The sequence below is a fragment of the Danio rerio genome, chromosome 17, assembly GCF_049306965.1.
Source record: "Danio rerio strain Tuebingen ecotype United States chromosome 17, GRCz12tu, whole genome shotgun sequence".
NCBI classification, from domain to species: Eukaryota; Metazoa; Chordata; class Actinopteri; order Cypriniformes; family Danionidae; genus Danio; species Danio rerio.
The window spans coordinates 34,205,052-34,230,635 of record NC_133192.1 but is presented as its reverse complement, the minus strand read 5'-3'; the positions used below and the strand labels follow the sequence as shown (position 1 = coordinate 34,230,635).

The 25,584-nt window shown below is 34.7% G+C and overlaps 1 protein-coding gene across 1 annotated transcript; it reads right to left on the bottom strand.

Moving 5' to 3' along the window:
- Positions 1 to 387: 387 nt before the first annotated feature.
- Positions 388 to 25,584, bottom strand: ywhaqb (tyrosine 3-monooxygenase/tryptophan 5-monooxygenase activation protein, theta polypeptide b). Its single transcript, NM_201484.1, is given in 6 exon segments — positions 388 to 1,974; positions 6,050 to 6,145; positions 6,233 to 6,396; positions 8,983 to 9,106; positions 22,559 to 22,949; positions 25,523 to 25,584. Coding segments are annotated over 5 exon segments (738 nt in total). The 5' UTR covers positions 22,853 to 22,949; positions 25,523 to 25,584; the 3' UTR covers positions 388 to 1,914.

Here is a 25,584-nt window from a genome sequence, read left to right as displayed (position 1 = left end):
CAAGTAAGACTTTTTCCAGAAGAAAAAATATTATCAGACATACTGTAAGAATTTCTTTGCTCTGTTAAACATCATTTGGCAAATACTTAAAAAAAAATAATAATAATTCAAACGGGGGCTAATAATTCTGACTTCAACTGTATATCACAGAAATACAAAATATTGTAATGTCAGATTTTTTCCAATATCTAGTAGTTCTAATTCCAGTATACAGATATTTGTTAAACTAATTTCCATGATTTTTCCAAAACTTTTTCAGGCCTGGAAAATGCCATGTCAAAACTCCATGACTTATCCAAGTTTTCCATGACTGTGCAAACCCTGCACAAGTCAGTATTCAAGGAAAGGAAGAAACAGAAAGAAAAAAAACCCACACAAGCCATAAAATTGGTTTATAAAATGTAATTTTTAAGCATGTTACATAACATACATAGGGCATAAAACATTTTCACAAGGCTTTTGTGAGACTAAAATCCATGGGAAATTTAAAAAAGAGAGAAAGAGAAAAAAAAAAAAATCAACCACATACACAATAGAAAAAAAAGACAAAAAGGAGAAACGAAACATAATAATAATAGTGGTCCAATCTATAATGACACTCTCTGGACAACCACACACACCTGCGCACAAAGCATTACAAACACAACTCCAATATTAGCAAGGTGGCACTGCAATGTTTTAAAGTCAACAACACTAACTCACTCGTTCCCTCTCCTCTCCAGTTCCCAGCGAGAGCGTGATGTATAATCCTTTTCACTTAAACCTGACCATCAGCGAATAACCGTGCCACAGATAGTGTCAGAATTGGTCTGCATGCTAGAGGGGAACCGCTAACTCGAAAGGGTCACTTTGAACGTAGCATTACTAAAAACAAGATCAAATCAAAAGATGCCCTAAGTTGTCTTACAAATGGTTTTAACGTCTATGGATGATCTCGATGTCCATAAAATAAGAGCAAACGGGACACTTAACAGGCCAAAATCAAGTGAAAAATAAAATGAAAACTAAATATATTATTAAACCGGAGGACCGTCAGATACTACATAACCACTGCAGATTAGCTAATATTTCCAAGGAAAATCTGAAATGCGATTGGAAACGTACACCATTTCAGCAAGTGTCGTCATCTTTTTTTTGTTTTGTTTATAATTTAATTTCCATATCGAACTATCTAAAGCGTGACTGAACACTGGTTTTCAGTGGACGTGCACAACCCGCGGTAGTGCTGAGGTGAGACGGGTAAAGAGTGTTAAAGTACAACATACAGTAGGTGTTAACTAAATTAGCGTTTCTCAACCACGTTCCTGGAGGACCAGCAGCTCTGCACATTTTCCAGGTCTCCTAAACCAAACACACCTGATTTAGATCATCAGCTCATTAGCAGAGACTGAAAGACCTGTTATGGGTGCATCAGACAGAGAAGACAACTAAAACATGCAGTGCTGGTGGTCTTCCAGGAACGTGGTTGAGAAACACTGAACTAAATGCTTCAATATCCCTGCAATTATTATTATTCTTTTTTTTTTAGTCTCAGACTTACCTGTGATGAAATGCATGTCCTTATTTTTTATTTATTCATTAATTTATTTCTTTTCCGTTAACTATCACTTTAAGATTATACGCTTGTATAAAATGACACTAGTCATACTTTTTTTTTTACTACAGCAGAAACTGCACATTATGGAAGGCCAAGACAAACCGACTAAGGGAACAAGGGTTTCTCCCCGAATATCTTTCTTTTCTTGTCCAGAAGCTGCACTGTGAAAAGACTAAATGATTTCTTTCTCTTTTTGTCATAAACAGCTCTTCATTATTAATCATGTGTTTGATCTTTACTGGAGGAATTCAGACATGGAGTGAGAAGGAATGGAGATGTGTAAAAAGGTTGTTTGTTGTTGTTGAAGGAGCGAGTGTTTAGTTCTCTCCTCCCTCGCCTCCTTCTCCCTCATCCGGTGCGTTGTCAGATGTCCATAACTGGTGGAAGAGAACAAAAAAAAGAATAATTATTTGATGAGGTCAGAAAATCATTTAGTCTTTTTACAGCTATCTAGTACAATTTATATATATAATTAAAATATTTTCAGGTTTATTTGTTAAACATGTTCCTAAAATAGCTTATTTCTATTTTAGTTAGTAATTTTAGTACTTAGTTTGTCCTTTAAATAAATATATTTGTCCTTTAGTTTGTTTTTCATTCCATATATTTTATTTTAGCTTTTAGCTTTTTTCTTTTTTCTGTTTCTATTTTTTGGTTAATTTCTCATTGTCAAATTTATTTCTAAGTAGGGATGTAATGAATCAGAGTATCTTCCGTTTAATCCATATATGTTTACAAACAAAAAAAGGAAAATGAAGAAAATGGCCATTTTTCTGTTTTTCATTTGCTCACAAAAAACGGAAAAAAAATTTATATTGGCTGGATATTTGTTTTTTAAATTCAGGGCAGGAAAATGGATAAACAACTTCAAAATTCATTATACACATGTAGGCGGTGCTGAAACACCCTTTTTTTATTGGTCAACCAAATCTGAGCTTGTGACGCAGCCCTTTAAAATAAGAGCCCTCTCTGGACCAGCACCCAGGCTCTTTAATTATTATTATTTATTTATATATATACACTAGATTTACATATTCTGTCGTTTGATCAGTTAGCAGGCTTACATCAAAAACTACATCTTTGAAGCATGCGCTGTAAAACTATAAAGCTATAAAGTATAAAAATAGTTATTCATTCTTCAGCAGATCTGTCAATGATGTATTTTATAAACTGATCATTAATAGGGACTAAGCTATAAATAACTGTAATTCTCCAAATGAAAAAGGCTTGTTTTAAGCCATTTTAAAGATTTTCTACAATTTAAGCAGAATTAGATTAAAGAGAACTTAATTCAGAATAGTGCGATGATTTCTGTGCGTATTGCGCTTTACAATAGATAATGCATCAAATAAATAAATGCACTAAATAGTAGCCTATATGCAATATTTATATGTGCAATATGGAATTGGGCACGCTATAGCACTTTAACAATTTTATTACGAAGAGCAAATGTCAAGTTCACTATTAGCGGTAATATAGCCCACATGCCATGGGCTATGTTTTTATATTATTGTTAATATCATCAGCCTATTTTTATTATTATTAATATCATCAGCCTATTATTATTATTATTATTAATATTATTATTATTTAGATCTACAGTAGCTCAGAAACAATCATGCAAACTAGGTGAAGCTTGCAAATGGCGGTTTTTGCTCAGCATCAGGTGTACAGCAGCAAGATGTTTGGTAGCGAACTATAGGCATTTATTACTATTATTATTATTATCAGCATTATTTTTATATATAGGCCTTGCTTGGAAATAATCATGCAAATCAGGACGTTTGTCAGCTAACTATGACCTTATTTTAATGACAAATGTCTAATAATACTGCTAATTTATGTTTTTATTTAATTTATTCATACGCAATGAATGTAAGCCTGCTAACTGATCAAATGACAGAACATGTAAACCTAGTTTATATATATAATTAAATAATAATAATTAAAGAGCCTGAGTGCTGGTCCACAGCGGGCTCTTTTTTTGAGGGCTGCGTCACGAGCTCAGATTTGGTTGACCAATCAGAAGAAAATGGGTGTTTCAGCATTGCCTACTTGTGTATAATGAATTTTGAAGTTGTTTATCCATTTTCCTGCCCTAAATAAAAAATAAATTAACTAAAAAAAACGAAAATTCTTTTAAGTGCTGCAGTCAAATTTGCGTTTGATTGAGAGAGTTTCAGTTTTTACACATTTTCAGTTAGTAACAAACAATTAAATAACACAGAAGAACTGGGAGAACAGTTTATAGTTCAGATATAAACACTGATGTTTATGGTAAAGATTAAAGTCTCATGTGAAAGTTTGACTTGGGTGAAAGCAAATACATTGTGTAACCAACAGGTGGCACAACAACCATCAAAATGATGTCACTGAAAAGGTTTTCAAAATGTTTTATGTGTGAATTGTTGAATCATAAATTGAAAATAAATATGATGTTGTACAAGATGTTACATGTCTATATTTAGCATAATCAGCAACAGTAGCAAAGATCATTTGTCGCATTGAATATTTTCCTTTTTTTCAGCTGGTTCTTTCTTGATTTTTATTTTTATTAAAATTACAGGTTCTAAGTTTTGTTTGTTAAAACCAAGGGTTTTTGCAGTAGTAGTTTTGTGTAAATGGAAAGCAATTGACATTTGTCTCTTCTTTTTTTTTGCTGATTCGAAAAATGGTCTGATGCGTGACTCAAAAACCGTACTGTGAGCCGAACTGTATGATTTGTGATCCGTTACGCCACTAATAGTAGGATAGAGACAGGAGTTGAACATGATTATGAAGGTGAATAATTAATATTACTTTTATAATTAATTAGTGTAAGTAACACTGTAATACACTTACAAAGAGATAATCTTGAACAAAAAATAATCTAACACCCACTTCTGTAACAGCTGTATAGACGTCTGTGACAGTAGTTTTTCACTGTACTGACGGTTTATGTGCTTCATATTCGTTCTTCTGTCAGCGTAAGTAAATGTCTTTTTGCAGTATTTGCACACAGTTTGTGTTTTTTCTGGCGTACTTCACTGCTGTCGTTTTACTTTGCCGCCCCACCTCTTGCTTGCCACTTGTGTGCAGTTAAAGCGAGCTTGCGCCTGTAAACACATCGCCGCCTCTGTTCAAAACAAGTAACACGATTTATTTAACATTTTAACCGGTTTAAATATTTACATTTGATTTGATTTTCACCCGACTCACAGTGAATTGTTACATCTCTATAACTTTCGCTTGGTTGTTGAATTTTCATTTGGTTTGGTTTACTGTCAAATATTTTAGCCTATTTGATTAAAAATAGTCAGTAGACTTTTCATTTAATAATTTAAATACTTTCATTTATTCAATTTAATTTAGTTATTTTAGTTAGTAGGGTGGCACAGTGGGTAGCGCTGTTGCCTTACAGCGAGAAGGTCGCTGGATTGAGCCTCTGCTGAGTCAGTTGACATTTCTGTGTGGAGTTTGCATGTTTTCCCCGTGTTCATGTGGGTTTCCTCCAGGTGCTTCGGTTTTCCCCACAGTCCTAAGACATGTGCTGTAGGAGAATTGGGTAAGCTAAATTGTCTGTAGTGTATGTCCTGGTCCTCCAGATTGGGGGTTAAGTGTTGGGCTAACAACTCACCTCATAAAAACTAGATGTTACAAAACACCAATATGGTGTGGCTAAATATCAACTTCAATATAAATGACCCTGGGGGTACATATTTTAGTTGGTCCCAAAATTTATAGTTAATCTAATCTTTATTTTACTTTGAGCTTTTTTTGATTTATATTTTTAGTATTTCACTTTTTTTTTTTCATTTTGTTTGGTAATTGCTACTTAATTTTAGCTTTATTTTAGTTTTACTTCAGCCATGTTACAACTTAAAATATGACAGAAATATGTTGATGTGCTACAATTAATAACTTAAAACTATCACTGAAATAGAAACTTTTTGTTAACTGAATAAAGCTTCAATAGAAATTATACATACATACATACATACATACATATATATATATATATATATACGAAAAATAAGCTGTTTTCCATTTAATATTTTAACTTTAATGAGCAAAACTATTTATTTTAGTTTTATTTAATTTGTTTTAGTAATGCAACTTATTACAATTGACTGGTTTGTTTTGCATCTAGTGTTATATTTTATTTCAGCATTTTTTGAATTCACAAAAAAAAAACAGTTTCTGCTTTTATTAAAGTCATTTTAAGTCAACTTCAGCTTATTTCAGTCAAAAAAAACTAATATTTCAATAGTCCAATTGTTTCAGCAAGAAAAATAATGATAACAATAAAAACCATCGCCATTTTTCTCCACTGATCTATTAGACTGCATTTTTAAATCCTTTTGCTTTCGCATTTCCACAGCACATCACACCACCACTCCATTAAATCACCATCTGGCCACGTTTGCTCTCAGAAGTGCCTGTGTAAAAGTATAAATGTGTGCTGTGACTCACTGTGAGGTTGTCTCTCAGTAGCTGCATGATAAGAGTGCTGTCTTTATAGGACTCTTCATTCAGAGTATCCAGCTCTGCTATGGCCTCGTCGAATGCCTACATTTGAATGAAAAACACTCGTGGTTAAAAATAAAACATGTCTGCATCCAAAGGGGACACCAAGCACGGTCATCAGGAACGTACCTGTTTAGCAAGAGAGCAGGCCTTTTCTGGAGAGTTGAGGATCTCGTAGAAGAAGACCGAGAAGTTGAGAGCGAGACCCAGACGAATGGGGTGTGTGGGCTGCATCTCTGTCTTGCTGATATCAAACGCTTTCTGGTAAGCATCCTGAGAGTTCTCAATGGTTGCTGGGAAGAATAAATAAACAGCTTTGTTAGGCATGTAATGCATATCGAGTACAATAATGTCAACAGTCAGGGGTTGTTTGAGGCTAGAGGAGCTTTACAGCTGGTTAAGCGTTGTACATTAAGTTTGTGTTGTATCTTGTAGTTTTTCTTATAGTGTGACTTAACTTACATTATCTAGCTTGTCCGAAATATGTACAAAAATGGATCATATTTTGAATGGGTTTAATAAGTGATGTTTGTTGCCGTAATCAGATTATGAATTGATACGAGTTGCATTAGATTAGCTTAAGAATTTGTACCTTTTACAACAACTTTTTTTTTTAAATTAAAGATAAAAATGTAATGTAAAAATGTAACAAAATTGTATTGTATGTTTTGTTGTTGTTTTTAGATACTTTGTGTGTGTATCCTATATACATAATAAATATCAATAATACACACACGTATATTATAGCAAAACAAACCTTAATTTTTGATGCGATTAATCGCAATTAATCTCTGCCCAGCACTATAAATACTATAAACACGTTTCTGTAAGTTTTCGTAAGGTTAATTTAAGGCTTTAAAGATTTGTGCAAACCAGGACCAACATTTAACACCTTGTGACTTAACAAAAGGTGTTAATATGAATGTGCACATCAAAGCGCAAAACACCAGGGCTAAAAGTGTAAAAGAAAAAACTCTGGCTCATTTTTTGGGTTTGAGATGCTGCATTAAAATATTAAATTAGGGCTGTGATGATAAATAAATGCTGCAATTTACAAACTCCATTGTGATTCTCTTTTTAATAGATTCTTAGCTTGCCTTTTACCACCAGATGGTGCTGTTTACTTTACCAACTCTGACAATCCTTTCACGTATCACTTGAACGTAAAAAATAATTGTTAATAAAGTTAATGGTTTAATGAAAATGTTTAAGCGAATTGCAAGAGTGTTCATAGTGAGCTGTGTGCAATAAGGTATGTGCACAGCTAGTGTTTCTTCCCATACGCATAAACTTCCGGTGAAAGCTTAGTGTGACTTTTTTCAATTTTATACAGTTCCTTTTACAGCATTGATGTTGTAATGTAATCTAAATATAATCAGTTAAATAGATGTCAGCATTTATTTAGTTGTTTACCTATAAAACAAGATGAAAAGCCATTTTCACGCACATGCCCGTCAGGACAAGCAGGCTAGCACAGAAGCTCCATTAAATATACTGGGGTAAAATAAATGTTCATATTTTAAAGACACAGCATGGAAAAATAAAATTGAATTCAGCGCTTCTTGTACATTCTGAGACCCACTTTATATTGTATATTAATCAGGCAGTGGAGATCACTGATTTTTTTTTTTTAACAGACCTTTAACGTGCCGATTTTGTAACGACATACAGTTCACCAAAAGTACTTGACCGAGGTTACTACAAAATTAAAATTCCTACCACATACTTCTGCATACACCCTAATACAGAACATAACCGAATGCACAAGCACTCTTCTTTGTGCTCATGAACAGTGTAGCCTAGAGCACCATCTGTTGGTAAAAAGACTCGATTGCAGAGAGAATTGCGATGCGCTTCAAAAATAATTACTGATTCATAAATAACAATTTGAATAAACTGATTTATTGTCCCATCCCTATATTACATATACAGTGCCTATAGAAAATCATCATAACCCTTTGAAATAATTACTTCATTTGTCATACAGCCTGAAATCAAATCACATTCCAAATACATTTTCCAGTCTTTGAAATGTTTTATAGCCTTTTCCTAACCTGTGCCTTTCTACAACCTCATCCTGAAGAAAGATTTTTTTCAACACATTTCTAGACATGGTTAGTTCAATAACTCATATTATTTAATAAACAATAGTTTTAATAACTCATTTCTAATAACTGATTTCTTTTCTTTGCCATAATGACAGTAACAAATATTTTACTCAATATTTTTTTTAGATAGTAGTATTTAGCTTACAGTGCAATTTAAAGGCTTAACTAGGGTAATTAGGCAGGTTAGGATAATAGGCAAGTCATTATATGACGATGGTTTGTTCTGTATCGAAAAACATAGAGCTTAAGGGGGCTAATAATATTAACCTAATGTTTTAAAAAAAAATTATTTTATTCTAGCTGAAATAAAACCAATAATATCTTCTCCAGAAGAAAAATATTATAGGAAATACTGAAAAAATAATTCCTTGGATTGTTAAACATCATTTGGGAAATAAAATTAAAAATTAAAAAAAAATCACAAGAGGGCTAATAATTTTGACTTAAACTGTATTTATACACATTTAATTTTCATAAATGCATTGGTAAATTAATAAATACTGCTATAACAAATATTTGAAGTGCACATATAAAAATATAAACACTGTTAAAAAGAGAAAATCCTTACTGTTGCGACCTACAAAGCTCACATGATGAAATCAGAAAGAGTATCTGTAGTGAGCAGATAATGATCAGCCTATACTCCGACACGAGACAAACTTCCCCTTGTTTAGATGTTTCCAGTTACATCATACCAAGGAAAGTCCAGTCCTCCATTTCACAGAAGCATGTCTGTAAAAGCCACTAAACCAGCAGCCCGTGCATTCTTACCTTTCTTGTCGTCTCCTGCAGCCACTTCAGCCAGGTATCTGTAGTAGTCGCCCTTCATCTTCAGGTAGAAGACTTTGCTCTCAGGATTTGAGGAATTCTCAATTAAATATTTGTTCAGAAGCTCCTGTGAGAAAAAAACAAACAAACAAATGAAAGAAATTAACCAAAAGTCGGTTTTTACATGTACTTAAGAGTACGTAAACACAAATTTTGTCACCTGAGTACCAGTATTTGAATCTCCATATAACTTTTAAATTGGAAAAGCACAGATACTGGATGAAAATTAATATTTCTGGGGCGCATGTGTTTTGGAATTAACTCAAAGACAATGATAAGCTCTGAACTTTATTACTCTATATTCATCTAAGAGCCAATCACACACCAGAAATGTGCAACAATGGGAATCTAAAAGTGTGTTAATATTAGAACGCACAGAATTTTTGCCACAGAAAATTTATCGGCCGAAAATGTTATGCCATTTAATGGTTCCTCTAATTTTTGCAGCTTCAGTCATTGTTGGGGTCCTCATTATATCTGGAAGCATTAACTTATAACTAAATACATATCATTATCATTCAATATGGAAAATAATTATAGAGATTGCATTTTTACCAAATCGCCTAGCCCTAGCCTTTAGTTAGGGCTGGGCCGATAAACGATATTATATCGAATCGCGATAAAATTTATGTCAATAACAATGTTAAGCTCTGGACTTTGATCTAAGCAAGAAATGTGCAACAATGGAAATCTAAAAGTGTGATTTGGGCCACTGAAAATGTATTGGCAAAAATATGCCATTTAAGGGACCCTCTAATTTTTGTGGCTTCAGTCATTGTTGGGGTACTCTTTTCAATCTGGAAGCATTAACAACTTATATCAAAATATATATTGTTTTCGTTCAATATGGAAAATAATTATCAAGACTGCATTTTTGCCATATCGCTAAGCACTACCTTTAGTACATTTCAGAGCTCATGATTCTGAATAAACTGAGTTGTTTTATTTCTGCTTTTCAAAGTAATTTACTAAATGTTCTAAACTATTTATTTTGCTGAACTCTATTTTATATTATGTTTATTATTTATATTGAGATTTGAAAAAATAATAACTTAAATTAAAGATTTATTTATTCACTTGCTCATTACTGGATGAACTGCACTGACAAATACATTTTTAATTGGAACCCAAGACATCAGTGTTTATTTCTCAATTATAAACATTTATCTCAGCACTACTGTGACATTTACAATATTAGTAAAACAGAAATACTGGTTAAATAATCTTAAAGATTTAGGTTGCTTTATAATGATACTTGATAATTGCTCTAAATAGCTATGTTTCCATCCAAAGATGCGACTTAAATTTATGATCAAAACAGGAATGTCAATGAAAAGACGTGTCGATAAAGCAACATTTCCATCTAACGAGTCAAAGAGAACAAAATCGTTTATTTCTGATGAACTGGCACCAAATATCTAAAGTAAAAATGGAATTTACTGAGATAGGAGAAGCAGTGCAAATCTTTTTCTCATTTAATAAACAACTTGCGTCTCAGAAAACAAATGCTGACACGTAATGAACATGTGGCGGCGTCTGAAGGCGTGAGACGCAGAGTACAGATAATTAATAATATAATAACACTAATACTGAAATGGTTCCAGCATTTTAGAATGACCAAAACCCCATTTCAGATGTTTTACAGTGGGCTCAGCCTGCTGGCTTATCCATTCACACATATTTTTATCATCACAAGATCTCTTATAACAAAATCACATGACCTTTTTTAATGCGCATTTGTTCGGTAAAAGTGTTTCCATTGTAGTTTATGGGCATCTTTTCTTATTGAATAAGAAGTTTATCCTACTCAGTTATGTACATGCGCTTTTTATGTGCAAATCCAAAATGTGCATAAAAATAGGTGGATGGAAACGTTGACTATGTGTTAAACATATTTAAATGTACTGCTGTGATTATATAAAGTTGAATAAAAACATTCAAATCATGAACATTTGGAAGTAATATTTCATGGATGTTTGAATCAAAAATACAATCGTCTAAACAAATAATTCTTAAACTCTAGGCCTTATTATTTTCACTGTTTCTTCATGTCACTTGTTTAGGCCCCCAAAATCTCATAAAGCACCAGGTGAATGACCTTAAAAAAGGCTAAACATCAGCTCATCCTTCTGTTAGTGCCAATTCCAGACTGAATCGAAGTATGTTATGGGATTTTTCCTCCAAACTTCACTTTAGTCCAGGATTAAGCTTAATCTGGGTCTCGGAGACTTGCCCCTAACGCTGGAGTTCTGTCTTCCAGTCTAAGACTGTTTCAGCAGTAATCTATGTCAGTGAAAGCAGCAGCTTTAAGGCACGGCTAAATACCAGATTAGCCACCACACCAAGGATGAGAAAGATTAGCACAGAACAGCCAACACAACATCACAGCTCCTTATCTCACCGTAGCCCTGTTTCCACCTGCTATTAACCTAAGGTCTGTCCCAAACCGCAAATTTATGCACTACTCTACGCCATTTAGTAGAATAAATAGTATAAGTAGTGGATTCACACTAGAAGTTTAAATACAGTGCATTTTAAAAACCTAGATGATGCACTTATTCAACTGTTTATAAGTGTGAATCGACTCTTCACTTCATGTACCCATGAAGTAGGCCATAGTAGACCGATTTGGCATGGAGTTGGATTACTTTTATTTTGGATTTGTGCAAGTTAAATTCTTCAACATGAAAAATGATGCTGCCTTATCAGGAAGGTGAATGAAATTGTACTCATAACAGGTGCTATTTGGTAGTTTGGTCATTTAATTCACTAATTTGGCAACCATTAAACAACATCTGAGAAACGGTTTGAATTTGTGTTTGGTAAAAAACGCTAGGTGGTTAATTTGTGACGACACTAAACTCATTCACTACATGGTTGAGTATACATGTACATAAGTGCATAGTGTATTTCACACAGGGATTCGATCATAGTCTGCATTACGTCTTAAACTAGTGTCTCATGAGGTCATATCCTCTTTTCCACTATCAAGGTGAATGGTTCTCTTTGTTTAATTTAATAACATTCTGTTCAAGTTAACATGAAAACAGTTTGACAATGATGGTGCTGATCCATAAGCTCTTTGGAATGTTCTACAAATGCGCCAGTCATTGTCAATATAGCTGTTTACAAGAGTATTGTAAACAGCTCTATGAACAATAATCAGATATTTAGGTTTTTTTCTTTGATATTTACTTACAATAATAAACAAAAAAATAACACTATTGCTTAGCCAGCTATGAAGAAACTGGCTGCAAGGCAACATATTGTAAATGTAACAAACACGCGCTCAGCACAGATCAGCCAAGATGTTGTCATGCTTGTGCTGTGTCACACCAGGTTGTTGTAGATATAGAACTGGAACTGTTCTTAGAACCATTCGGCCCAATAGAGAAAAAGCACTTCATGTGTGCTCAGATTTTGTCCATTTTAATTTGTCCCATTCTACATGAATTTTACACTCTAGCTATGTTTCTATCAATGTGCAGTAATGCTAATTTTAAAGTAGTGCATCAAATAAATTCAGAAAAAGATTTCCTAAAATTACAAAAAAGGTTTTCAGCGCTGGTAAATGTAAATGCATGTGCCATGTAAATTCTGAAATAGTGGACATTAAACCAATGTGAACATCATTAGCCATATGAAAAACGTGATGGACCACACCAAAACACACCAAATTTACATTTAGCTCATTAATATTGTTATTTTGCTAACTTTAAAAAGATTTGCTTTACATTAAGATAGAAACCCAGTATAGAGTGCAAGAATACCATTGATTAAACAAACCTATGCTATAAAGCTTACAAGCTAGTTGGAATTTTTAATTAGGAAGCTGGAAAAATATGTGTATTGTGTGGAAATATAAATTTATATTATCTAATTTTAAATGAACAATAATCTACGTATAACTAAAAAGTTATATTCTCTGGTTTTAATGATATCATTTCATTAACATCCCAGCTAGGAGGGACATTAACCTTTTGTCTTTCTGATTACAGGCTAAGCCAAAGTAATGCAAATTGTTAGTTTCACAGCATGGTTGTGTCTATTGTTTTCTCTTTTCGATCAACTGGTCAGGTGGTTTCTGTCTCCAAAACATGACGAGATCAGGCCTGAAAAGGCAGTTTACCCTGCCGACCACAACTCTTAATTTGCATGCTTTGTTTAGCCATATCCCCTCCTCCTAAGAACACAATATAGACATGAAATCTTTGTCTTAATTCAGACTTGTGAGAGACTTGTGAAAGAACTTGCTGACTGCGGACCTCTAGTAGGCTCTTGCAGACACATGGACATCTAAAAGACGCTGTATGACTGCAGATTAACCAACACGTCTCAATAAAGGAATTCTGCTTGTTTTGAGTCTCCTGGACTGGGTTCTCTCTTTTTTTCACTCATTTATTTTTTACAACAATTGAAACTATACAGTTTCAATCCTGATCCATGTATTTTGGCACAATGCAGCAAAGTGTGAACATCTTATTTTATTATACTGTCTCACAACACATCCCATAACAAACACATGAAGTTGTCGCATTTATCCAACATCATCCTGAAGTGGCTAAATGTGCACATACTACTACAGGTTTTAGACACTTTTGAAGCCCATTTGTAATATCGTCCACTTATGATAAGATTAATAAAAATGCATCTTGATGGCGGGTCAGAAATGCACCTTCAATAGTTGAATATTTCTCTTCATCCTCCTACACTTTACTGATATCTGCTTCTGTGCCTCACAAATAAAAAAAAACAAATCAGCATGAAACAGATCAGCTCAAATCTAGACTAGTCCAACATTTCATGCTCTCTGTGTGATTAAAGCGACAGTTCACAAAACAAACATCATCTCTCATCATTTACTCACCCTCATATCTTTTTAAAACCCAAATGACTTTCTTTTGTGTTCATTAAAATAGGGTGAAAGTCAGGGTGTTTTGGACCCTGTTTACTTTCACTGTATAGTTTTTTTCAAAGGAATCCCTGTTGCCTTCATAAAGGTTTAGGACATGAGTAAAGATGACAGAATTTAGATTTTTGGTTAAGCTCTCTTTTTCAGAAATGCCTTTAAATTATGTTTTGTGAGAGTAAAGGCAGCAGTCTCAAAGCAAAAGCGTCAGAAACATTCTCCAGCATGAGGGCCTGTTTCTTCTTGCTTGCCTGAGAAAAAAGACCTGCCAGATCATTTTTTTTTTTCATTTTTCACACTTGTCAAGGATTCTCAGCACAAAGATGCCAATCCGGAAAAACAAGGTCAGTGCTATCCCAGAATCCTGCTTCTGACCTGAAATCTAAAAGCTTTTAAAGCTGCACAGCATTTACATTAGTTCTCATCAATGATCTGTGTTAGCATTCATTTATGTAAATGCACTTTTTAATAATAATAATAATAATTTCTTACAATTATTTAGCGCTTTTCTGGACACTCAAAGCACATTACACATTTTTGAGGGAAATCTCCTCATCCACCCCCAGTGTGCAGGATCCACCTAGATAACATGATGGCAGCCATACTGCACATACAGCACACCAAACACCAGCTGATTGGTGGAGAGGAGACAGTGTGATCAAGCCAATTATGACATGAAGATGGTTAGAAGGTCATAATTGACAGAGGCCAGAGGGCAAGTTAGAGTTTAACCCTATTCTATTTCGAAGGACAACCAGGGATTTTTAACGGTTTAACATCTTATCCGAAAGATGGCACCATCAACAGACTGGGGCATTAGGACCCACACAGACCACAGGTTGAATGCCCTCAGCGGGTCTTACTAAAACCACTTCCAGCAGCAATCTAGCTTTCTCATGTGGTCTCCCATCCAAGTACTGATCAGGCACAGCCTTGCTTAGCTTTAGTGGGCATTGCAGAGAGCTGGCTGTCGGATAATTTTAGTTTTTATTCATTGAAAAGTAATAATAATTCCGCAAGATCCCATCGAATGTGACAGTAAAGATCTTTAGATTGGGTAAAAAAAGGATGCTTTTTCTTCTGAACTTTCTATACTGTAGCAAAGTTACAGTTTTAACATAATAGTGCAATAACAATAATAAATATTCTTTGATATTCAAATCAGCATAATAAAATGATTTCTTAAGGATCACGTGATATGGAAGACTGCAGTGTTGGCTGCTCAAATCCCAGGAATACAATTTTATCTTATTAATATATTCAAACAGAAAACAGCTATTTAAAAAAAAGCAAAATAACATCTGACAGTACTACTGTTTAATCACATGGGTAATTTTTGTTTCTAAAGTCACCCCTGCTACAATCAAACAGCTTCTTTTTGTTAGAAAACTACTGTCAGGCTCCAAATATGTTTAGCTGTTGACCACACGCAGGTGAATGATTTTGTGTACATTCCCCTGATGTTCAACAAATATAAATCAATGCTAAATGCAGGAGGCGCTCGGCTCTCCTTCACCTACCCTACTGAGCGTATGAGAGCTGGCAGCATGTGGCAGTGTGTCTGGACAGGTGGGGGTGTGTGGAACAACCTTGATCCGCGGGCAGATTCAACAGTGCGATGAATCACAGACACACCCTCAGCCGTCACACACACACGAGCTGGGAAATCAAGCTTCAGTTCTCGCTCAAACTGGTCATGACTCACTGCACAAACACACTTTACCCCTCACATGGTTTTAGACTGGACTGCTGAAAATCCACTTATGACTGACCCACCGACTTACCAGAAGGAAACTTCAGGGAATACTTTCTCTTTCTGCAGGAAGCTCTTTGTTTTACTTTTACTGGTAGTAAAACTTTCGCCTGAATCTGATAAGCCAATGTGTATAGAATCAAAATGCAGATAATAAAGTAGCACGAATAGGAAATTCACCACTTTTTTTGGAATGCATTTTCCCCCCATCAAAATGTCTTTGTTTAATCTTTTTTCTGACTTCCTAGTAATTAAAGGGCAGTTCACAACATAAATGTAAATTCTGTCATCATTTACTCACTTCTACTCAAATAAATTGAATAGAAAAGAATATATATTATAAAGTTGCAAACCGGTAGCCATAGTATTATTTACACACATAGCAGTGTTTTAGGACATCCATAATATTTGTTTTTCCTACTATGGATGTCAATGGCTGCCAGTTTTCAGCATTCTTCATATCACCTACTTTTGTGTTCAATAAAAAAAAATGCCAACTCTGACAAATGTGAGAGTAAAAATTTGTAGTGAACTTTTACTTTAATGTGTGTTTATGTCAATCCAAGCACAGGAGGATAACATTGTACTATACTGGGCTAACATGTGATTATTATGGGATGTGTTTTAAGAAAGCCAACCGAAACAGGGTATTCACACTCTGCTGTGTTGTACCAAAACACACAGATTATGATCTAAATAGTAGCTGCCATCCACATCATTATCATTCACTTACTTTCCCACTCAACGTGTAAGTCAAGTAACAAGAGTTCAATTACTCATTAGTACTCCTATGGTAGTGCTGTATTCATTACATTGTGACTTAAATATTTTATAGCGCATTGCCTAAATGCATTAAAAACAAACACTGAGAAATTAAAATCAATGTTTACATGAATTTTTTAAGTGAATGTAGGCATTACAATATTCATATGTACAGTATAAAAGGGATATTCGTTTTGAGATTACATTTAACAATATTAATAATCCTCTGAGGCACAAGATGTGTCTATCTAAAGTTATATTTTCAACAAGTCTTTTCAACAACTAGTCTTTTCAACAAGTTCGTTTTATCCTTCAGTATTCTATTCCATTTGTTCCTTTCTTTTTTAAATAAAACGGAGTCACATTATCAATGAACATCAAACAAACAAAATTATGAACATTATTTGACCTCATATGAGTAAAAATGATGTATAAGTACAACTAAAAAAATTAACATTACGCTTTGTGGAAATCAAAAATAAGATATTTAATTAATGTCTGTAATACATTCATACATTGTCCTTCGGGTTAGTCCCTTTATTTATCAGGGGTTGCCGCAGCGGAATGAACCGCCAGCTTATCCAGCAAATGTTTTACACAGCGAATGCCCTTCCAGCTGCAACCCAGTACTGGGAAACACCTATACACTCTGACATGCACACACAAACACTACAGCCATTTTAGTTGATTCAAACTTATAAACGTATAACTTCACACAGAAATGCCAACTGACCCAGTCGGGACTAGAACCAGCGACCTTCTTGCTGAGCCACTGTGTCGCCATGTCTGTAATAATATTTGCTAAAAAAATTTGGAAAAATTTCTGAAAGAAACTTAGCCTTGATTTAAACAACAGAAATGAATTTGGATCATCTTAGACCTATTTTGTGCTTTAGAAGGGGTTTGAATAGCTTTTGCATTAAAAGGGTTAAACTGGTATTTTTAAGGATTAGGCGATTGTGGCATTAATAAAAATAGAGAAAGCAAGCATGTACACATGAATCAACAATCAATCACCCAATAATTTATCTAAAAACAAACACACATCAAAAGGATTTAATATTATTAACAATTCTGTTAATATTCATATATTTTAAACTATACCCTAATAATATATATATAAGTAAGCCATTAGTGAATCTCGCAATACTAGGGGTGTAACGATACACTCAACTCACGATACGATGTGTATCACGATATAATGTTCACGATTCGGTATGTATCACGGTATTTGGAATAAAAATTGAAAATTAAACTGAAATGCAAATTTTACCAAGTAAACTATTTTTTATGTATTTCTTTTGTTTCAACTTGTTAAACTGAACCTTCTTTTAGAAAATATATTAAACAGACCTGTCTCTGGAAAATAAAACAATTTAAAAACTTCTTTAAAAATATCATTGAAATGACAGAGACAAAATTAAGGAACAATTTAAGTAAAGGTGCAAAAACAATAAGCTTTCTATTCAATTGAATTTAACAGTAAGAGCTTAAGGCTTTGCTTGGTCACTTGCGTTTTTTTGTGTGTGCAAAAAAAATCCACATTTCCAGGGATTTAATTCATATTTAGTTTAATTCATTTAGAGATATCTCTAATTACAATTGTGACTAGTCAAAACTCATTTAGATATATCTGCAAATATTTTTCAATGGAAGTCAATGGAGGAATATGACTAGTCATAATATATTTGCAGATATCTCCAATCTGATTTCGTACTAGTACAATTATAATTGCAGATATCTCTAATTGTCATTCTGACTAGTCGAATTATAATTATGACTAGTCAAAATATAATTAGAGATATCTCTAAATATATTTATGGATAGTCAGAACAAAGGTTTAAATGCTAAAACGGCTTGCCATACGCGCGCGTCTATCAAAGTCCGCCCTCTGTAGTAACAGCTCACGGTCAGCTAACGTCATGTATGATTTTGCGGCGGGAACATTATATGAAGACAGAATGATATTTTTAGGGTGAATTGTACCTTATAAATACAATATGTGACTCTTTCAACACCATTAGGAGGTATCCCTGTCGCTGTGCAAAGTATGTAAATCACTGTGAAGACTTTAAAACTTAGGATGTTTGACCCAGTATGCGTGTCAAAAAGCGGACAAGTCTAAAGCAATGACTGTACAAACGAAATGTTGCCAGACGTCTGATTTTGAGAAGATGGGCCATCCTCTATTTCAGCTCCACTGATCTTGGTCTGCTAACATTACTGCTGCTGCAATCTGAACTCACGTGCGACAGCAGGTGGAACGTAGCTCACGTGCAAACAGCTCAACTAATAAGAGAAAACGGATGTCATATCGTAATCAAATCGTCATAATGCCACAATGCATATTGTGACATTTTTGCATCGCAATAAATCGTACAACGATTAATCGTTACACCCCTATGCAATACTATTACCTATAGTCTTTGAATCGTTAATAAAATTCGGTCTCATATTAATAAACTAAGATCTTCTCTATATGAATATATTTCAGCTTTTCTGATCCACAAGAAAAGCCTCATACTACCATATCAGTTTGGCCTAAAAGAATAAAAATAACAGTGCTTCCATTTTTGGAGCAAACCTCCTTCAGGCAACATTAGACATTATTGCATTTATTTAAAGAAACAAGGTGTCTGAATAGATGAGTCTGAATTATTTCCCCAGTAGCACAAACACTGAGAAAAGGGAACTGCAGAGCTCACTATTACCCAGCAGCCATTCAACCAGCGTTACTAAATTGCACCTTCACACACACACGCAGTTGAACTTTGATCATCTCGTCTCTCTGCGAACAAGGTAAAAGACACAGCCAGAGCCATGATTTGATTATATAAATAAACACTTCCTTCTGTGGGAAGGATCTATCAGGAAACACTTCTCCTTTATGCCATATCAATTATATCAAGGCTTATACAAAAAGGTTATAAAATGCAAACTGCGCAGCGTCTAATTGGACTTATCACTACACACACACTGGATATAAAAATAATGAGACGGTGACTGTCCTTGTGCAAGACTGTGCATGCTCCCCTTAATATAGACACCCTCGTCTCCAGCGAGAGCCAAAACTGGGCTGCTGTTCCATCGGAAAAGAGGACATAATCTCTACTATGCTATGTGTAATGCACATATGTAGTATATGGAATAACATACACTTGAATACATACATCTTCATAAGAGCCAATCACAGCAGTGATTCATAACAACTGCACTGTTGCTTATGTGATTTATACAGCAAAAATGTTTAATGTGTGCAGATTATTTTCAAAGTGTACATTATTAAAAAATATCCACGCATAATTAGGAATGCACAGGAATAAAAATTCTAGACCGAAATTGAAAATCTTGGATTTCGTGTTTTACTTAATAATACAAAAGCTATTTTGGTTTTAAATTGTACTTTTTTTCTCAGGCATTTAACTTATAACTTGACTAAACATTACAAAAGTCAATGAAATACTCACACTTTACTGTGATTATTATTGAAGAGTGGAGAGGCGTTATTATTTTTTCAGTGTTACCATGACATCACAGAAGCGCTACTGCAAACAGCAGAAACAATTATACTACATAAAAATGTCCTGTCGTCTGTGCATTATTTGAGCAGATGGCACTTTCCCGGTGAGCATGTGTGGTTCATGAATAGATAAGTAAATGTAAATGACCAGAATATCCACCCACACAGTGTAAAATTGAGCTATTTTGAAATAAGTTGGTCGCCAACTTGCCCTTGCCAGCACAAACCATTGAAATGAATGGGTTTCATAGCACATCGCTATTCGCATCCGTGACTACGGCTGGAGGAAGAGTGAAACTAGAGTGCTGACAATGATGGGCAGTGTATGAAGCATATCCTTTTTCATGTTTTTGATTGTTTTCTCTTTAGGATGCACTGAACTTTCACCTACCGAAAATTATCTGCAGTTCTAGTTTTTGCTCAAATGATTTTAGTAGCTAAAAATTCAGCATAATAATTTGGACTATTAGAGTGCTTTCACACCTGCCTCATTTAGTTCAGCTGAATTGCACTAGAGTTCGTTTTCCCTCTTGGTGTGGTTTGTTAGGACAGGTGTGAATGCAGCAATCGTACTTGAGTGCGCACCAAAAGCGGACCAAAAAAGAAGAGGTGGTCTCGGTACGCTTTCAAATAAACCCTGGGGCGGTTCGTTTGTAGTGAGAATGTGATCCGAACTAAAAACAGACCCGACCGCAAAAAGTACTGCCCCTTTTGGACTAATCCAGCTGCCGTAGGCCGATGCGTTGTGCATTATGGGATATGCAGGAAAAATGTTTAAATTAATTAATGATAAATTAATTCACGCCTCCTCTTGAAGTGACGTGCGATGCATTAAAATGTTGTTTTCCAGCCGCAGCCGCACTTCATTCTTGAAATGTATAGTTTGTCTAAAGCAGGGATACAATCAGTCAGCAGTCATCCCTCCATAGTAAAAAGAGATATTTTGTGTCTGCTTTGTTTATTTGCGGGTTGATTGGCATTTTCCCGCACGTGAATTCTGACCAATCGATAAGCAGTTTAGGAACTATGTTTAACATCATTTGGCCAATGAGAGATGTGGATTTTGTCAGATGACTGCATTTTGGTTCTTTTTAACTGGTTCGGACCAAAGCCAGTAGTATGGTGTGAAAACGAACCAAAGATGGCAGAAAATGCAACAAATTATCATTTATTGCCCTTGGTCCGGACCAAATGAATCGAACAACAGATGTGAATGCACCCTTACAGACGAAAAAAATAAATAAAAAATTCTAAATGTTGTTTTAGGTTGCTCAGTGGTTAGCACTTTCACCTCACAGCAAAAAGAAAAAGGTTGCTGGATCAAGTCCCGGCTGGACCGGTATATGCCAAGCTAGTGTTGTTCCCATACGGTTACAGCTTCGATGTTGTAATGTAATTTAAATACAATCCGATAAATAAACTTTGGCATTCATTTAGTTGCTCAAGCGTAAAACGAGACAAAAAGCCGTTTACTCGCACGTGCCTGTCAGAATCGGCAGCTTAGCGCAGAAGCTCCATTGAATATACTGGGGTAAAATAAATGCTTATATTATAAAGACATGGTGGGGGAAAATGTAATTTAAAACGGTGCTTCTTACACAATATGAGACCCACTGTATATTGGATATCACTCAGCCAGTGGAAATCGCTGACTCTTAAAGAAAACAGACCCTAAATGCGTCGATTTTGCAATGGCATTCAGTTCACCGGAAGCAGTTAACCCAGGTTACTGGCAAATTAAAAGTCCTATTAGCATGCTTCGGCATATACCCTATTGGCATTTCTGTGTGGAGTTCACCACAGTCCAAAGACAAGTTCTATAGGTGAATTAAATAAACTAAATTGGCTGTAGTGTATGGGTGTTTCCCAGAACTGGGTTGCAGTTGGAAAGGCATTCGCTGTGTTAAATATATGCTGGAAAAGTTGGAGGATCATTCCACAGTGACCTCTGATAAATAAGGGACAAAACCGTAGGAAAATTATTGAATTAATGATTGTTCTTTTAAATATATATATATATATATATATATATATATATATATATATATATATATATATATATATATATATATATACATCTGGGTTTCCCATGTTTGTTTGTTGGGCTACACAACTTCCTCAAAAGGTTGATAATATATATTTTTTCCTTTTTTGTCAACATCCAGTTTTTAAGCACTTCTCAATAGAAATTTGTAAACATGGTTGGAACATTTTGCATTTCTAAGTGCAATTTGCTGCAATTTACTGCAAACGGAAATGCTCTGACACTCTAGAAAACACTAAATCATGAGCTGCTGGGTATACTTAAATTTCGACATTCTGCATTTACTGTGCATTGATGTCTGTGGGCCTTTTCTGGTGATAAAAATGATGTCACATAAACAGCTGTGAAACGTGGATGGCCAAAGTATACTAAATGCAATTTTGGTTAAATTTATATTAATCATGCAACACCAATGCAGACATTTGCATTCTTATTTGTTACTTTTTTTTCTTTCTTACAATTCATCCGTTGATCTCGTAAATAATTTTATCTAAAGAATATGTATTACTATATATGGAACTATATACCCACCAACACATCATTGCAGATATCTCGCAGCTCAGACTCCACTTTCTCCCGGTATTCCTTCACCATCTGCAATTTCTTGTCGTTTCCTTCGGTCTTCTGCTCAATGCTGGAGATGACCCTCCAGGCAGACCTCCGGGCACCCACCACGTTCTTATAGGCAACGGACAGCAGATTTCTTTCCTCGTTGGACAGCTCAGACCCAGCTTCGGTCACCGACTTCATACAGGACGCCATATCATCATAGCGTTCTGCCTGCTCTGCCAGCTTCGCCTTCTGGATGAGCTCTGTTCTGTCCATCCTGCTGCTTTTCTTTAAGTCTGTGAGTGTTTTAGGTCTATAGGACACTCGACTGATCAAAGGAGGGGAATGAACCGCTGCTTAATCCCTGGAGAGGCTGAGGGGGGGAAGATAATGACAGTGAAGACTCAATATATTGATTTGGGTATCATTTTTGTGAACAAATCTTTCTGTTTACTTCCACATACTGATGTCTACCTCTTAGAAATGAGTGACTTATGAAGACAAGAAGCATTTGACTACAAGCTGTGAAGCACATAAACTAATACATTTTACTGGATGAGTCGTAGGTGAACTAAATAAGCAATGCCTTCAGACACTTAAATAAACAATATTGGGTGAGAAAATGATTCAATTACTCATTTGCCCACCTTGTTTTTAACATAAGAGCGGCAGAGATAATTGCTTTGTAAAAATTATCACACAAACTAATACATTTTACTGGATGTGTAACAGGAATATCTTGTCGTAACTGAATCAACTATGCCATTGCACACTTGAATGAACACAATTGGTTGGGAGAATGATTCAATTACTCATTTATCCACCTTGTTTTTAACGTAAGAGTGGTCATGGTCATCTGTAACCTAAATGCGCAAGACTTCCAGAGTCTTCTTCCCCTTCTAGTTATTTTTAGCTGTATGTACAAAAGACCTTGTTATTCTGCATGATATTCTAAAGTGGTGTTAATTATCAAATTATTTTAATGTACTGTCAGGATCAAGAACTTACTGGTTTGTAGCGCAAACAAATGTATTTGTTTTTTGTACTCTTGTGTTACATAAAGGAGTGCTGTCAGAAATGAAAGGCTCATTTCAGTAATTTAAGTTAATTTCAGTAATTAAATTTTTTTCAAGTTCTGAATAAAATAAAGTCCATTGTAAACAAATTTGTCAGTATAAACTGAACACGTGTCTCAAACCTTCTTATCTAGTTACTTATTAGAAACCTGTTTTTTTAAATACAGTGTTAAATATTTTTTGTCGTAAGATATATTGCACCAAAATATATAGCAATAAACTATTTTATTGTCATTATAAGACCATTTTTATGACACTCATTATAAAATGCCAGAATGACAATATAATATTATCAAATTCTTCCAAAGAATAATATTTGATTCTTAAGAATATTTAATCCTATTAGAGGCATTTTAATAATGTAATAAATAGACATTGGAATAAGATTGTGAAAAGTCAAATCCGACAAGAATAATAATAAATCCTAACAAAAAAGTGCAACGTAAAAACACGCTTTTTAACCATACTGACACCTCAAATAGAGATAGAGATGTTGCACAATCTGTAACAATGTTGCTAGAATTGGGTATGTATGGGCGATATATATTGCATCACCTAAAATTATTGAGGTCATGTCCATATGTTTTGCGATAAATCGATATATTGATTAATGTGACAGGGCTAGCCAAATGCCTTGAAAAACAACAACAACATGTGAATCTTAAGGAAATCTCCCATCTAGATATTTTTTTCTAGGTATTTAGCAATAATTAGCTTACTTCCGAGAAGCAAAAGGCGGTAGATGCCACATCAAAGCACACGCAAACATTGTTGCCATCAACTGTCGTAACGATGCAATCAGTAATGCATGAAGCAGATTTCAAATGACTCAAAAGATTCGAATCACTGAAATCAAGCTTTCTCCGTGAATCTTACATTTACATTACCTACACACATACTAGAAACACGGAGATCAGCTAAGACGAGTGGATGCGATTTAAATCCTAGCGAGCTGCCTGCCAAAACCGCATTTCCGACAGACACGCATTGCTGTCTAGGTAGCCAGCTCACTAGATTTGAAGACACGGACAGGGTGTGTATGAATGCAAGTGTGTGTGTGCAGCTTAACACATCTGTGTCAGTGTGATCCATACAGCCCAGCCCTGTTCACAAACACACACACAAACATGCGCACACACACACACACACACACACACACACACACATATATATATATATATATATATATATATATATATATATATATATATATATATATATATATATATATATATATATGCGTATTTTAATGTCAAAATAGGGGATTTTATTTATGTATATATGTAAACGTATAATTTTAATGTCAAAATAGGACATTTCAGTTTAGCACACCGATGAAAATCATACCGAGTCAATATGAATCAATGAAATCCAGCCTGATTTCCGTAGCAATGAGGTTTCTCGTTCTACAATGCGTTTTTTGCCAAACAAATGCGCACGTTAAGACTTAATATTAGTTTATAACACCAATACAACCCTATCTAAATCAACGTTTAACAAAATCGTATTGAAAAAGCATGTTTTAAAAAAACGTTTCGACGACCCGCCTTAAACAGCGATGGGTCTCATCTTGTCCAACACATATTATAATTTTAGCCAACACATATTAAGCAAATATGCATTCTAAGGACGCAAGTATCGCACACCAAATGGAAATACATGTTTACTACAATGTAATAAGCAAATCAACCATTTTTTTCCTGATCGATATGGACGCAGTTTGGCAGCCCCTCCTGCCTCTCAACCGACCAGCGCGGTTTTACCGATTACGCCGTCCAATGAAACGATATAAACCACACATAAGAACATAAGCTTAAATAATAAACACACATCATACTCTGTGGCTTAAACACATTAAATTGCACCTCACCTCGCAATCTATAGTTGGCTCCACCGGATTGATAGCCTTTGAGCTTGGATGGTTAGGAAAAA